At 36.4% G+C, this 17,494-nt stretch overlaps 1 protein-coding gene across 6 annotated transcripts in view; it reads left to right on the forward strand.

The window, feature by feature from the left end:
• PTPN4 (protein tyrosine phosphatase non-receptor type 4) overlaps positions 1–17,494 on the forward strand; it is a 108,115-nt gene that overhangs the window by 62,648 nt on the left and 27,973 nt on the right. For all 6 annotated transcript variants that reach the window (XR_005626691.1, XM_039701320.1, XM_039701348.1 and 3 more), the window contains 4 exons: positions 5,524–5,696; positions 8,059–8,127; positions 14,804–14,938; positions 16,138–16,296. Coding sequence is in view for 5 of the 6 variants with exons in the window: in XM_039701320.1 (XP_039557254.1) it covers positions 5,524–5,696; positions 8,059–8,127; positions 14,804–14,938; positions 16,138–16,296 (536 nt within the window). In the remaining variant the exon portion in view is untranslated. The remainder of the gene's footprint in view (positions 1–5,523; positions 5,697–8,058; positions 8,128–14,803; positions 14,939–16,137; positions 16,297–17,494) is intronic.

The following is a 17,494-nucleotide window of genomic DNA, read 5'->3' on the forward strand; positions in this document are numbered from 1 at the left end:
AATTGATTGTTCTGTGCCCCTGAGACATGAGCTTCCATCACAGACATAGCACTGGGGGAAATATGGAGGAATTTATTAAAAATATGACTATGTGATTAACTTGTCAGCTTAGTTAGGAGGTTTTTTTGCAATTCTTACATCTGAAAGGATTTACTGTGAGCATGGTGAGACACTGCAAAAGGTTATGGATCCCCAGCCCTGGCAGTGTTCAAGGCCAGGTTGAATGACCTGGTCTGGTGGGAGGTGTCCCTGCCCATGGCAGGTGGGTTGGGATTAGATGATCTTTAAGGTCTCTTCCAACCCTTAATGTTCTATGATTCTGTGATTTGAAGACCTGAAATGCAGGGTTACAGACTAGATAGAAAATATAACTCTAGGCAGAAATGTATATTGAGTACTGTCAGGCTGTTCCAGGTTTTGAGGCAATATGGCTGAACAAGAGAAACACCTGTCCTGTTGGGTCAGGCCAATGGCTGGTGACTGCTACTAGTGCTGAAAACAGGACTATCTTAAGAGGAGTGTCAACAGGTGTATCTTAAAAGCAGACCTTTAAAAATCATGAAGTGAGCAGGTCTGTCAGTGTGAGCAGACATCATGCAACATGAGGAGAAAAGTGCTGATACAAGAAAGGTGGAGGGGGAATGTTTTATTGGGGTGATACAGCATTTTTGTAAAACCCCACTGGAGGTACAGACTTCTTCTCAAAGGCAGGCTGAGGTCAACTTTTGTCATGATACCAGTGTGTGTAACTTCCATTACAGTTGCAGGAAAGTTGTATTTGCATGTGAGATGAGAAATTGGGTTCTTTTTGGAATTCAGAAATTATGGACTGCAGTTGTTTCCTAAATTAGAACTTGATGAAAATGCTGTGGTAGCAGAGTTCAGGACCCTGAAGATTAAGATACCTAAATATAAAATAGGATTGGGTACTGTGTACTTGAGTATTTCCTCTATTTTCTTCAGAAAAGAAATCTGCTTATAATAGAAGGTAATACTAAGATAGCTTTCTCATCTTATTTCTCTGTTGCTTTTTAATACTCTACATATTGTTACTTCCATGAGAATGTAGTTTATATAATTAATGTAATTTCTCTTCTGAGACATCCAAGCCGACAAATTAAAAAGCCTTGTAGTGTTTTTCTTTAAACTTTGTGTATCAGATGAAACCTGGTGGCAAGAACTTAATTTTCATTTATTCCAAGTCATGAATATCTTAAGATCAAAGCTCAAATTTGGCTTCCAAAGAAGTCATACTTAAACTAATTTTTAAATCACAGCTAATATTAAAATTGTTTCCAGAGTTACTTTCCCTGACTAGATTCATAGGATAAGATTCATCTCACCTATATTCAGCTTCAGTTAGGTTACTAGAACATCTTTTCTGATTCATGATACTTGGCTCACCAAAGCTCATCATTACATTTCTTCTGTAATAATCATGTGCAAAGGCTGAAACATCTTGCCTGAATGGGAAGTATGTTTTAGGATGGATGAAGTTGTTCTCTGGTGGTATATTCTTCCTTTTGCTTTTGTTTTCTCTCCCATTAACAATAAAGGGAGCCTAAATTACTCTCTTTAGGCAGCAGAAACTAGGTGAAGTGACTCAGTGATTGCACATTTGGTATGTAAAATATCTCTGATCTAGTGCTTTGAGTGCATATTTTAAATCACCTATTTACGATATGGCAGGGGAAATACATTCATGGTATGCTGATGATGTGTTTCAGACTGGTGTGTAAATATATAACAAATTGTACATCTGAGGAACTGCATTTATTTGAATGCAAAGCTGAGATGCTGTACAATAATACGTTAGTGGACTTGGGAAAGGAATTTTCCACTGGTTTTATTTTTTCCCAACTGGGCTGCATACACTTTTATATAATTCTAAAAAGATATTTTTCAAATACTGCTAATAAGTGTTGAGAGCTTTTAATTGCAATTGTCCTCAAAAGTACAAGTGCCTTATCTCATAATCGCCTATTAAATTTATTCGCTGACTTGGCATAGCTTAAAGGCATCAACATAAGTAAAGAATTATTTGCCTACTTTTATTAGATTATATCTGTGTTTAAATAAATCACTTAAATGAAGGGAGATGAAGCAGTTGAAAGTCACAGTCATTTTCCAACGGTAGCATAGTACAATCTTGAGTGGAAGCTGGTGGAGTATTCTGACAATCATATGGCTGGAGCATATATCCACTGGAGTAGGTTTTTTTCTTATGATTTTGTGGGGGAAAAGTATGTTATATGTAGGACTTCTTCATCCAACATTAGAAGCCCCCTGAGCCATTACTTCAATAGCATTTGTCCATCATATCTTACTTTGTTCTGCCTGCTCTGTATGCTGCTTCCCTTACATGCTTTGAAGCTGCTTAAGAATAATTCAGTAGTTTTGTTTTTCTAGATGTTTCCCTAAACTTCTCTGGTTCTATTGAGTTGCACTCTTAATTATAGTAAGTTCAATATCCAGTATCAAGCTTTTAATGCCATCCAGCATGTTTTTGTGATGTTGGTTCTTTGACAGCCAAAGAAGCTGTCGAACATTTTCTTTTGCTCCTTTAGAAGGCAGATGTCCATTGAAAAATTACTTGAGTCTGGAACTAAACAATATGATAGGTTTCTGGCCATAACTGAAACCTGGTTTCAGTGAGTGGCCAAGATATTTGATTTTTTTTTTTAATTATACATTGTGTGTCTGGATTTGTGCTCTGAATTTTGTCTGACTCCTTTTGGCTGACTTTTAGAATAGAACTTGGTCTGAAATCACAAGGTGGTACATAGACTTATCAGCCCAAGCACATATTTGATCTTAAGTAGCACTGGCATTCATTAGATACCTACTGCCTAACCCTATCAAAGTTTGTGTACTGCCTTTTTTTCAAATTTCTCTTCCTCTATAAAAGAATGCAAAACAATTAATTATTTACATAAAGTGCGTGAGGAAGTTTGTTACAAGCATGTAAACATTAGAAGGTTAAGAAGAAGTCAAAAGAGTAGAGTGACAAATTTCTGGGGGGTTTTTTGGGGGGATTTTTCCTTGTTTAGCCAAAGTAAAAAGGTTGCATTAGAAAATAAGTTTTTCAACCCAGTTTCTTTCCTGAGCAGCAAGAGATTGGAGCAGTGCTCTGGAGTCACTGTTTCAAGGTGGGCAAAGGTGGGTTTGAATGAATGGCCCCACTCAAGGTGCTTATTCAAGTACTGAGCTGTTCTGTGTGAGAGGAGCACCAGTATCCAGTCTGCTTTTTTGTTGGGTTTATGTTTTTAATAATAGGAATTGCAAAGATGACTTAGACTTCACTATACCCTACCTTTATTTGTCTTGCTGTAGTTTTGTGCTGGGGCTCAGAAATTCATTGCCAGTATTGCATCCCAGCTGCTTCACTCTTCCTCTCCATGGCAAGCAGACTGTTTTCCTCTCTTTAATAAAAACCACAGACACAATTAGTAAGATAATAATTTTGGATCAGAATCCTGCTGTGACTCTCTGACACTGTCTAACACTGATCTCAGCAGACATAACCCTCTGAAATGCCTGCATGTCATTATCAGACCATAGAACATGCTGCATCTTGCTGGAGCCTTGTGCTGTAAAAGCATTCCTTGGGCTGCAGGGCTGCACTATAACTGTCCTGGAACTTTATGTGCTTTCAGCTGAACTACCATGGATATTACAAATGTCAGCTGGGGGTCCTGTGCTGAGTCCACATTGATTCAAGCCTACTGTTTCCAAGAATACAGGGTCAGCTTTTCTCTAAATCCAGCAGTAGAACCAGATCTTGCACCCCAGAATCATCAGCTAAGATGAATTTCAAGTGCCCAAGCTACACTGGAATATTACAGAACCTTCAAGGGTGAATAAGGGAGGGATGAGTGCACTTAGGAGCCAATATCATATATTATTCTTTGCCTTAAACAATGTTTCCTAGCTGTAATTGAGATGAAGGGTAGTGTTTGAGGATCAGTTCTCCCTGCACTGCAATGAAAGCTTTAAAAGCTATGAATAGAACTATTGTTAAGATACCTTTAAAGCTCTAGCACACCAAGTTCCTGTGAAAGTGCTGTCTTGCATTACAATTAAGTTGATCTTGCTGCAGCTCCATCTCATTCTGCCATACCAGCTCCTCCTTCATGCTTCATGTGTGATCTACTGATCAGATGGTGGAATGAGATTCAGATCAGCTTGTTGTCTGGAATACAAAATAGGGGAAACAGCAGGTTATATTTTTTTTCCCCAGCCCATAATTATAGTACTTTGAATGACATTAAAATGCATGATCACCAGCTCATGTAACTTGTCAAATTTTCTTTTCCAACTGTTTAAAAGGCTGACAAAACATGAAAATTTGCTACATCATGATTACTTGTTAAAATCTAAAATCTTAGCTGTTTCATCCTCTACTGGATCCAGATGAAGGCACTCCATAATTATACATACTTGCTCTCTTGCAGAATAGTAATCTACCTTGTTTATATTGTTTGACTTTTATATTGTTGATAAAACCTTTTATAACTGCATAGGTAATGGGCTTAATTTATGTTATCTTGTTTCTGATTTCTAATTTTTAAATTGTTCTGTCTAGAAGATGTCTAGAAAATGTCTAGAAAATACGGGGAACAGTTGGCAATACTTAGAAATTAAAAACAGATATAAGTAATCTTTGTAATTGAACTAAAAATATCAGAATTTAATTTCTTGAATATAATTTCTTCAATTTCCTCAATAAATAGTTAGAATTTGCTGTTTGTTTTAAATCTATTTTGTTTTGCCCTAAATTTGTCCTGTGGCTGAAAATAGTGTTGTTCTTGTTCCTGAATACAACACTGGGTGAAGAATTGCACGTCTCTGTGCCTTGGTTTCTCAGCAGATCTGAAGATGAGCAGACCAACAAAAGCTTAATTTGTAAAAGGACTTTACTACTAAGTTAAATCAGTTAAGGTGTGCAAAATATTGGGGAGAATTTAGTACTGTGAAGAGAAAGAAAAATGCTGCTATTTCTGGCCGTACAGAGGTTGTTATCAAGCTCTCTCAAGAGGCAGAATGGCTTAGCTTGCTTTGTCATTTTGCTTCTTCATTTCCCAGAATCATTTAGAAGTATTTGCTGTCAGTAGCTCTTGAGATCGATACCTGTTCCCAGTCTCCAACTGCCACATGTTCATGACAATTACTCAACTGTAGTTTTGAACAGAGAGGTGCATTGTCTTTGAGCTCCCAAATCATGGAAATTCTTTTCATGTAGTTTGGGTCATACCTTTTGGACTTGTTTCTATATAACTAAACAGACTGCTAACCTTTGAGCAGGCTGTTTTTAAAACAAAAATAACTCAGGAGAAAAAAATTTCTTTAAAGAAATTGTAAAGGTATTTCAAAAGGGTTTGTTGTACATAAAGTTAATAGAAAGTTGGAGTACCACTTCAAAATGCATTATTTAAAAAAATACCCTAAAGCCAATAATATTTCTTAGTTTCAAAAAGAACTTTTAATAATTCTTATCTAAAATACATTTTTCTCTTTTTTTAGCATGAATCTAGAGAAACATTACTGGGATTCAATATGGTGAATTACCGAGCATGTAAGAATTTGTGGAAAGCTTGTGTTGAACATCACACGTTCTTCCGTTTGGACAGACCACTCCCGCCTCAGAAGAACTTTTTTGCACATTATTTCACTTTGGGTTCCAAGTTCCGGTACTGGTAAGTGCTGATTGGAAATATATGGGAAATATATGGGAAAAAGTATGAGTAGTGAGCTCATCAATAAACACAGGGAATTATTGAGAATATCTGCATTAAAACGTACTGTTCCCTTTCCCTCTTGGCCTAAGTTTCAAAGGTCACTAATTATTAAAGATTGAAAATATATTTATTACATTATTGGTGATCATTATTGCACTAATGCTCTGAGATTGTCTCCCAAGCTGCATTTCTTGGCCTGTTCTCCTGCTGGGTTGTTTGTCTTAAAAATGTTGTCTCACAGCTTCAAAGTCTTTGACCTGGTCTTTTTGAAAACTGTTGAGTCTCAAATACTGCATGCAGAAAAAGCAACAAAACAGATCTAAATAAATACCAAATAAAAATCACTGAAAAGAAGCTGGTACATGTAAAGCCTACTCATCTACATGTATACAAATAGGAATTAGGTGAAAACAAAGAACATGCATGTTCTGTATCAAACCCAGAACTTTAGAAAATGAGGAGGAAATTAAATCCATAACCTTTAAGGATGAACTTAAAATAACAGGCAAAAAGCTTGGAGGTGCACAGAATGACTGTGGAATAACTATAATCCCTGTAATGCTGGAATGGGTGGTTTATACTTTTTATTTTAAAAAAAATAAAAAAATCTCTGTTTGGTGACTGAATTAACTGTCTCTGCAAGTAATGCAGAATGCCAGTGGTTTAAATCATGCCTGAAACAGAATAACAGAGCTGCTACTAATCATCCATCTAGAATGGCAGCAGTGTCTGTGACGTACAAAGGGACATGATGAAAAGCTAGAAAACAGAATAACAGGCTATTTCTGTCACACTTGTGAATTGCATAAATGTATAAAGAGGAAAGTAATTCAGTGGCTAACTGTTTATAGCATCTGTTTTTGACCAGCATTCACAGTACCCATTTGAGAAACAGCATTCTATGATCCTGAGCAGTGTTTGAGACTTGACTCAATGTTGCTGTAGAGGATTTCAGGGAGCTTTTTCATTTATGTAAGGATTTTGAACCTGAATCCTTGTGGTTACTGTTACAGAATAGATCTTTGTTAATGACATTCAACTTAAGTTAACATAAGATGAAAAGGGAAACTGCATAAAAACGAAGAAGGTCATTTAAGTTGCTGGAACAGCCAAAAGGCTGGAATTTCTGCAAGTAGTTGGAGAGCTTGTTGAGAGGCAGCATAACAGGAATAACATGGCCCACAAAGAGAGGTGGAGGGCACTAGGCTTGTTTAATCTGGTGAAGAGGAAGCTAAGGGGGAATTCAGCAGCAATCCTAAAGCTGCTTCAAGGGTAATGTCAATACTGATGGACCCATAGGTGCTGGTAACAGGCAGGTGACATTTCACCATAAGATTCTGGGTGGACATGAGGCAAAGAGCTCAGTTTTTTTTTAAGGGCTCTGTTTCTGGAACAAGTTACCTGGACTGGCTGTGGGTTCTCTGTTAGTGGAGGCTTTCAAAAGTCAGCTAGACAAAGCCATGGCCAGAGGTGACCTAGTGTTAGCAGTAAATTGGAATAGAGAATTCTAGCCAACAAATAATGAGTAATTCTTATCTTAAATACATTTTTATGTATTATGATCAAAAGGAGGCAGTAAAATACAGGTCTTCACACATCTAGTAGTTCTGTAATACGAAGGTGGAAATAGCTGATTCTTTGGTTTCGTAAATATCCTTGTAGGAGACTCTGTGCTTGTTCTGAAGCTATTAATGGAGAAGTGGCTACAAGAGCAAGTGTTGCTGGTTTCTTGTCACCAATTCTTAAGTGCTACTAGATACTCAAAAAATGTATTTTTTTCTAGAAGAGAAATAATGAAATTTTGTAAAGAATCTTTGATTTGATACAAGACATCTGGTCGTATATGAAAAGTCAGCAAGTTTCAAGATCTAAACTTAGTTTTGACAAGTTGCATAGAAGAATACAATCCTGAAGTGCTTATCATGTAATTTTTTTGTCTTATTTTGCTAAACTAAGTAGCAACTAAGTCACTAGCAATTCAGGGAATAGTTTAGGAAGAGCATGGAAGAGATGCTGTAAGTTTTTAACAGTGGCTATAACAGGAACTATTATTAAGTGTCACCCAAAGATCCAAGCAGAGATTTCTTATTGCTTTGGGTAAAAAAGCATACAGAAGGGAAAGCTTTTGTTACATCTAAAATTATTTGGAAAGAAGATCTACCTAATGCTTTCTTAGGTTATGCTGTACTGAAGCTAGGGCAGTTGCTTGAGCATGACTGAAAACAGAATTTAGGCATTTGTTGAGATGGTTCAATTTTAAAAAACAAATTGTTATTTAATCATGTTGGATTTAGCGGTTTGATTTTGTTTTGCTTTCCAGTGGGAGAACAGAGGTCCAATCTGTGCAGTATGGTAAAGAAAGAGCAAATAAAGACAGGGTATTTGCAAGGTAAGTAGTTTACATTCCTTAATATTTCCCCATTTATATATTTAAAAAACTCAGGATAGGCTTCAGTCTACACGGTTTGTTGTTACATGTATTAGCTCTCTTTGTGCTGTTTTTACTACAAAGAATGGTCTCCTGCTGTTAAAAGACTCCATTAAAATACTGAGTTAATGGGTATTTTTGTCTGTAATAATATCTTGCAACTGTACACGTGTATTTCCTTTAGAAATGAGTACAGTGAGTCTTACTTGTGAGAACTGCTTTAGCACTGCAGTCTCTGAGGCATTTTACTATGAAAAGTGAGCTGCTTCTGAAGGTATTTGGTCACAGAGTAGTTGGCTAACCAGGAAATATATTACTTAATTTTATTCCAGGCTCCTGGGCAGTTTCGTGATTGCAATAAAAGATTCGAGACATAAATTTAGTTATTTCTTCAGAAATTATGATGCTGTTTTCCAAAGTAAAGCAGCTGCTACATCCACTTGTCAGTTTGGTCTGATCATTAATAGAATCCTTGTGGGGAGGGTGCAGCCCTGTCCTTTCTTTGTGCTACTACTTTTACCGAGATCTGAAATGTCTTTTTGCCACTTAAGGAACTCTGGAGTTCAAATTTGTGCTTGCAGACTTCTAGTAGTAGTCCAGCAAACTTTACCAGTGCCTGCAGACGCTGTTTGTAAACCATTGGTGAATTCTGCCTTGATTTCCTTCCCTGTCTCCATCACTTCTTTCCCTCTGTACATTAGAATCTAATTTGGGTTTTAGCTCAGCCCACCATATATAGATTGTTCCATGTTAGGTTTGGGGGCAGAAATGCTGTAACATGCTAGTTCAACAAGTAGATTTTATAAAACTATTTTTTTCTGTGTAAAATTCTTTTTTACTCCATTTAATGTACTTTGGGAATGTGAGTGAATTTAGATTTGTACTTGGAGCAACTTTTTTTAGTACTCAGGAGACTTTACACAGGAGACAGGTGAGCTTTACTTCACTAAAGTGTGAATCAGTTAAAAACTGTTTTTCTTGTTGCATTCTGAACTTGGCAATTCCCCACAAGTCAGGAGAGTAGAGGAGAGCTGATAGTTTGTTTTAAGGAGTATTTTTATCATTTCAGTAAGTGTTATGCAGTAGATGGCACTCTTCCCTTTGCAGCAAAACCCAGAAAGGGCTGCTGGGGGTCACTTGTAGTTTATAATATATAGTTGGATAAAATTGATGAAGTCGATAAAGTCAAAAGCCATGGCTGTAACTGCTCTTATTTTCATAAATCTTGACTTCTTTTAGTTAATAAAATGCTTGGCTCTTCCATCCTCAGGAATTTGGTTCTTCGCTGTTGCTTTTTTATTAAGAAATAGAGCATTTATCCACATATTTTGAGTTTCTAAGAAGTGTTGATGATTGATGTCTGAGGCATAAACCTCATGTCTGAGGTTTATATCAGTGAAATGAAATAATGGTGTATTGTAACAAATGCATCTCAAAAGACTTTTAACAAATGCACTGTTTCTTCTTCTGTCTTCCTCATGACAGTGTGCAATTAATTTATTTTCAATTTTAAAGACCTTTAATATTTTTAAGAGTGAAAAAAGCTTGAAAGAGAAGACATTTCTGGAACACAGTGTTGTTCAAGAAACTTAATTTAAGAACATTAATTCTTTGTCTTCTAAACATTTGCATTTCAGGTTGACATGCTGAGTAGATGTCAGCCCTTTTGTATTCATACAGAGGATAAATTTTGTTTTCTAAGATTTTCCAGGTACACTGTGGGTTTTATTCCTGGAACCTGCCTTTCTTTTTCATGTGTGTCTTTATCGGGCAAAGTCATGGTAGCATTGAACAGCTTTTTAAGCTCTCAGGCAGTGGGGTTCTTTTGGTGGCTTTTCAAGGCCTTTCTTGAGAATTAGGTGGGCATTTAAGTTGAAATAATTGCTATTGCTTTTATTGTTATTACCTAAGAAGATTTATTCAAGGTCAGTTAAAGAAATGTTTTTGGTGGTTTTTTTATAGAGTTATCCAGATTTACATTTGGATTTCTTAACAGTATCTAATTAGAAACTGCCTTATTTGAACGAATGCTGTCCAAGCAAACCTTTGAGTCATTTCATGATAAGGAAATTAACATAAATAGTTACACTGAGGTGTTATTAGAGTGGTCTGTTTGCCCTAAGTTGGGAAATGTTGATTGCCACAAGTAATGACTAGCTGCTCTGGCCTTTACATGCTGAGTGGAACGTGGGTGCAGAGCATGAGACAGGGAAATAAAATTTTTTAACAGCCAGTTAAATAAAACAAGCAATTTTAACCTACAGGAAGCAGGCTTAGCTGTTTGTTCTCAGGATTTTACTTTGAAATTAGATGAAGGATTTTTTTTCTAAATTCTAGAAATATTTACATTTAACCTTTAAACATGGAATTATTACTGTGAAGGATATATTCTGTAATAAATCACATACATTATGTAGGTGCTGTTTTCTTAATCCTCATGCAGCACTAAGTGCAGCATTCTGAAACACTTGCTTATTGTTTCAGTTTTTTTGTGGGTGGTTTGGTTGGTTTTCGGTTTTCTGTTGTTGCTGTTTAGGGTTTTTTTGTTGGTTTGGGATTTTTTTTTTATCATTTTCATTACAGCTGTTCTCTTGGCCTCATTTATTGCAGAATATTTTCAATCCACCAAACCCCATAAGAATTCCCAAAAACTTAATAAAAGTAGATAATAAGAGTTAAAAACATTCAATCAGGTCATGAATTGAGCGAATTCTTAAAGGGCCCTGCTTTCTCTTAGAATCCTTGCAAAATATTCTACGGCTGCTCAGTTCTGGTGTGCACGGGGAGCTGAGAGCAGGGAGTTTGAGTGAGAGGGTGTCAGTCATTTGTATATGCAAACTCCCTACCAATAATTGGAGTCTCTGTTTCCAAAAATTCAGTCTTGCTTCAATTATGCACTTACTCAGGTCTATTAAATAATATCTCAGGTGCTTTAAACTGCATATGTCATTTGTGAGATGTACCTTGCAGATTGTGTATAGTTTTAGTCTCTTGGTCTGCGGCAGTATTTGTCAGTTTTGCTGAGAAATGTGTTCTCTGTACTCCTTGTCAAAATACAAAGGCTGTAGCTTCAGGTTACGTTTCTTTTTGGGCCAGAAATTATTTTTTCAATTCCCACCTGTATTCCCAAACAACACCTTTGTTCTTTCCAGCTTCTGCAAGATTTTAGCCCATCAGCTGTGGATGCCAAAAAAATTCTGTCTTTGAAGGCTTTTCTGTACTGTAGCTGAGCTAATATAATGTCATGGGGTTTTTTTAGTTGCATTATGTAATTTCATCCCTGCTACTCAGTTTTGGGTGTTTGGCTTTATTTTTTGTATTTGCTGTAACATTGCAGCTCATAAGACTTGGGGGCAGATAAAGTTTTCAGTTTATGTTGCTACTGAAGTAGATGGGACTGCTTCCAACTTTTAGGAATGTCTCTCAAAATTAAATCTGAAAATGGCTTATTCTGTCAACTATCAGTGGCCTGTGCTGGGTGCAATGGAAGCATCCAGGCTGAGCAGACAGAGGTGAAATTTAAAATTCTAAAATTTCAAAGTTTTATGCATCTTCGTTGTCCTCTCCCATCTCCTCAGCTGCACTCTGGCATGAGAAAATTATTTTAATATTGTTAGAAGTCAGAGATAAAGGACAAATTTGTAGGTATATTTCACAACAAATCTTAAATGTTAATTTAAAAAAAACCAAACCATTATTGTTGGATATAGAAGTGTTGACAGGAGAACTAAAATTGGTGCAGCACTAAGAAGTTGAGTTCTGAGTGTGGTAATTTTTTCTTTGAAATTTCTGCAAAGACAGGAAATTGGGGCAACAAACATGAGTGGGTGGGGACTCTGAGGTTAGAGCTGTTAATAAAATAATTGAGACGAGGCTTTGGTGATAAACGCTGCAGTTGTTTATCATGGTGGTAAGGTGATCTTCTGAAAGATCAGACTATCCACAATAAAAGGTGAGTGTTTTCTTGACATTGGATGTTTTCATAGGGAAGAAGGTGATGCTTTGCTCATTTGGAGTTGTGTTCCTTTGTTGTATCAATTGAGGAAGTTAACATAAACGTAGTTAGAGACTTCGGCTTAAGATACAAAGCAGTGGGGGTTTTTGAAGCAGTCAAAAATGTAACTTTTGGAAAAACTTGGATTTTTTCCCCACCCTGTATGCTCCTGTGTCCCTCTTTGTAATTTATCTAGTTTCACACAGGCGAGGATGGTGCACTTATACTGGTGTTGCATGTTAAATAATGAAAAGCCCCCCCTCCAACTTTCCTACATTCCATTTGTTGCCTTTTCACTGAAGGTAAATGAGGTTCAGTAATTGCCTTTACATGTCTGTCAGCAAATACTGTATCTACAGTGCTGCACTTACTTAATTCAGCATTGGTTATATTACATTCTTCTGCATTTTTCCCTCAGGCTTTTCTTTGGCTGGTAGTAAAATCCACCTCTTGGCAGAGCTGGCTCTTGGTGCTCCTCTGCTGGCTGCAAACAGATGATTGAGTGTCAGCAGGGTCCAGCTAATCAGAGCCCTGATCAATAAAAGAACCACAAAAGGCTAGAATCAGACACGCATTTCAGTTCTGCTATTTCAGTTTCATGTTCCTTTACCTGTTCAGAACTGCTTGCATGTACATGTTTGTGAAGAAAGACACCAAAGTGGTTTGAGTTGCTCACATTTGAAGCAAATTACGTAAATTGGATTTTTGGTTTAATGGATCTGATACCAAGCTAATTATTTTAAAATCAAATTATTATTCCTTAAATATAGTGAAGCATGCTAAGAAACTGGATGTGCTTCTCCTGACGAATTAATTTATATTTTCCCTCTTTTCAAATATCAATACACTATTAGATTTTCCCCCTGAGGTGAAATAACACCTGAAGTAGTAGTATTTAGAATAGCCCACCTCACTTAACTATCTGAAATTTGTCAGCTATTACTCAGTAAGATTTTAGAGCAATAAAGCAGAATGCAATGCATTTTTAGGACTGCTTGGTGGGGTAAAAATAAAAAAACCCTTCACAAGAACACCACCACTCCATTAGTACCAAACAGTGTTGATATCTTATTCCTGTCATTGAAGCTTATTCAGTTAGTACTTGTTTGGTTTTTGTTGTAGATTTTTTTTGGTAATGTTAAGGACAATATTATCTGCTCAAGGTGGTGACTTGCGTTGAGTTTTAAGTTCCCTGAGATGCAAAAATATATTGGTTAGCAAGTTTCCCGTTTTCAGAGTATGTAATTTGTGTGCAGGTAGTTCCTTAATTTCTCAAAGTTCCTTCTTTCTGGAGTCACTCTTTCAGTAAACCAGTAATAATGATGAAGATAAAGAACAGTTACCATGTGTCACAAGGACAGTGACAGAAATTATTTTTTGGTATGGGTGTATGGAGCTGTACTGCTCGTACCTCAACGCAATGTTGTCACCTCATTGTGCAGAGCTGGAGAATGTAGTGATAGAATATGAAGGCAAATGGAAATGAAATTATGTCACAAAAGATTGAAGTATCACTGCAGCTAGAGGGTTGATTAATGATAGAGGAGAAATCTGAACTATGTAGCACCATCGAAGCAGTAGAAGTAAGGTAAAAACCTGATAACAGAAAATAGGCAGGACATATATGGATTGTTTAAAAGTATTTTTGTTGTTAGCTGAAGAATTTTCAGTTGAAAACAACAAACTGTGAAAGTCTGGGTGTGTTTTTAGTTGCAGGATGACTGAACCATCCAATGCAATGCTAAGAAAAAAGCAACCACAGATGATTCATTTGCTGCTTTCCAATAATAAAGGGAAATGTTGTTTTTCATGAGAGATTATAAGTATGGTTTCATTTGTGCTTAAGAGGTGAAAGAAACAGCAGGAGATTGTAGGCATCCTGGAATGAATGGAAAATGGGAAGAAAAAGTTTTGTTAATGTCAAGAGAGGGCAACAAGTAGAAAATTCCTTTTGTATGAAAGCGCTGCTGAGAATGACCTTTAACCTGAAGGACATTTCTGGCACAAAACCAGGTGAAGTTCTGTTACCCACAAAGAAGTTTAAATAGTTAAGGAATATTGTTGCATCTGCCTGGCAAGTGACAAGGCGCGTTCTGGGAGAAAGAATGTGGTCTTGATGGAAATCCCTGATGTCTAAACAAAACTTTGTAACTCTGTTGCCATGTTGTTGATTACCTCACTTTCAGTTCTTCAAAGTCTTTGGGAGTGTTTTGGCCTGATATTTTAACTGCTTTATTTTTCCTGAGGTGGCTAAACAGTTGTGTTACTTAGAGGGGATTTTTTCACTTGTTTCTTTGTTTGGTTTTGTTCTACATTTAATAAGTTCAGATCTCTCAGTGATTATGCTGTTTGAGTCAGATTGTCTTTGAGGCATTAAAAGTCTAGTGAGTTCAGGGCTGTCTCCCTCACAGTAGTTTATTAGTGTTTCAATGGCATTCTTTTCAAAGTACCTTAAATGAAGTACAGTAGATGGAGAAAATATAGAACTGCCCATGTAAATACAGCTTTGTGTTATTACATTTCCTTTATTACATATAATTTGGTTTCCTGTGATAGAACATCAGTTTCATTGTGGTGAGTTTTATATAATTTTGTTCTTACATCATACAATTTTTGGTTGGTCATTTGACTTTCTTCTTCTAGATCCCCCAGTAAACCCTTGGCACGGAAAGTAATGAGTGGGATGGATTGGGAAGTAGTGAGTAGGAACTCTCTGTCTGACGATAGGCTGGAAACTCAGAGCCTCCCGTCACGGTCCCCTCCTGGAACCCCAAATCAGTGAGTAGCTTCAAACCTTCTCTCCCTACAAGTGACTCTAATGTGAGTGACCTACTTGTGTAATAAGGGGATTCGTGTTATGTAGACAAATAGCTTCGAAAAATGTGTGCTGAATGATTCTCTGTAACACTTAGCTTCAGATTCAAAAAAAGCTTTTTTAGGTGCTTCTCGCTTGACCTATAAAAGGTGTAGGATGTATCACACTACCCTAAATTTGAGAGTTTGAGTTTTCTCAAGCACAGTTAAAACTAAGTTATTGATTTGGTTTTAAAAAGACTCTGATGATAAAAATCTATGTGATATTTTAAAAATAATGTATTTAATTTAATACCACTTCTTTAAACATTGGGGAAAATTACTTTATCGGAAATCCTTGCAGGTTTATTCCTCTCAGTTTTTCTGCCTTTGCTTCCAATGTTCACTCTTCATATGATAGAGCCTTCTGTTTTCAATTAGTGAAAAAATATTCCTGATTTCTTTTGGAGGGTTACCAATTTTATCAGTGTGCTGAAACTTGCTTAAGAATCAGTATTATTCAATTTTGTATTACATAAACGTCAAGATTTTAAGTTTCTACAGCATATTATTCACAAGATAAATGTTATAAATACCTGTAGCATTTTAAAATTACTGAAAAATTGTGTAATAATGATGCTTAAAGCATAACAAACTTAATAATGTATGTTTAAAAGAATTTTAATAGGGTTGTGCTAGTTTTCAAATGGGAAAATAGTGTATTCCAGAGATTATAAGACTATCAGTGCAAAGCTTATGATTCTTCTAGGGGAAGTTGCAGGGGATAAATCGTTCATCTTAATGGATCCAGATTAAGTTCTGCCATGAACAGAGTCAGGATTTCTTCTTAGGAATCCATTTTTCTTCTTGTTGACTGGCCTGTCAGCTTGTTCATTGGAGCATAATGGTTTCAGGCTTCTTTATTTAAAAGTAAATAAATTTTAAAATAGCTCTTAGTGTTTATTAAAATAATTTTGAACACTTAAAAAATGAAATACATGTTGATCTGACAACATGTACTTGATTCAGTGAATTTTGAAATTTTAATAAAAATATGTGTATGAACATGTGCTTGCACTGAGAGGAAATAATTTGTTTAGCATCCCATTTTAGTGGGTGGTATCAGAAATGTAGATTGACAATGTTATTCTTATCACATTGCACTGCTCTGCTTTCCCTCTTAGTCGCAACTCTGCCTTCGCTCAAGAAGGAGCCCGGTTACGACCCTCATCAGTTGGACATTTAGTGGATCATGTGGTTCACACGTCCCCCAGTGAAGTATTTGTAAATCACAGATCTCCATCCTCCACCCAGGCCAACAGCATCATACTGGAATCATCCCCGTAAGTTCTGCTCTTACCACGCCACTGGGGCATGCAGGGCTGCTGAAGAGAAGTCAGAGATCTTGGCCTTGAAGAATTTATTGGTACATGTGGGGTCAGGGAGAGCCAGGCAGTCTAATAAAAAGGTGGTTGTTATTTAGGGGTATTAGTGTAGGTCTTACTGTGAGAAAGGGCTACATGATACAGAACTGAAGACCTGTGTCTGACATACTCCAGGTTCAGGATTGCAATGCCATCCCCACCCACCCAAGCTGTGGGTTTGCTGTAATGTGACCATCAGTGTCTGGATGTGAAATCAAAAGTTGGGTTTTTGATAGAATTGAAGAAAAGTTTTAATTCCCGCAAGTTTGGAAATGTTGCTTTTTGTCAAGGCATAGAAGTGAGCTTCACAAACTACATAGCCAAAATACCTTTTTGGCACTTGGGCATTTGGGCATTGCTAGTGTATTTGGTATATTGTTACAGAGTTTATTTTTAAAGCTGACACTCTCAGGCTTTTTTTTTTTTTTGTTTTTTTGATAATGCTGAATATTCTTTATACTGTAAGCTTACTTACTGTAGGATACAATAGGCATAATAATTATTGTGTATTGGGTCCAGAAGGAAGACAAACAAAAAAATCAACTGAGTTATTTAAAGATACTGAAATACTCAATAAATTGTGTCAGAATACAGATTAATTGGGGAAAAATTTTAACAACAAAGTGTAATTTTTAGGAGGGAAGTAGAATACAAAATTCCTAAAGTTTTCTAAAATAGCATATGATGCTTTTTACAATAGGCTACAATAGTTACAATTTGACCCTCAGCTAGTTACTTAACTTTCAGGGTTATGTAATATTAATTTGACCTAGTCATGTAAATTATCCTTTTTTTGGTGGACTTTTTGACATATTCCCATGCCAAAGGACTCTCAGAACTGGAACGGATGAGAATCTTTTCTCATATTACAGTTTTCTTGTCCAAAGGCCACAGAGGGTCAGGTTCCTTCTGTTCTAAGACTTCCATCTGTAATGAGAAAACCTTACTAACTGACACAATGATACAGTGAAGAAAGCGCAATTTTAAAATACTCTCTTTTATTCATATGCCTTTACTTCAAGTTGTACAAGTTCTTCCTGAGCGTTCTTAGGATTTGTTTATTTAGTACTTGATTTCTTGAGTGAGTCACCATAGAAATGAGTCTTAGAAAGATAGG

Source organism: Passer montanus, unplaced genomic scaffold, assembly GCF_014805655.1.
Source record: "Passer montanus isolate IOZ18808 unplaced genomic scaffold, ASM1480565v1 scaffold1, whole genome shotgun sequence".
NCBI lineage: Eukaryota > Metazoa > Chordata > Aves > Passeriformes > Passeridae > Passer > Passer montanus.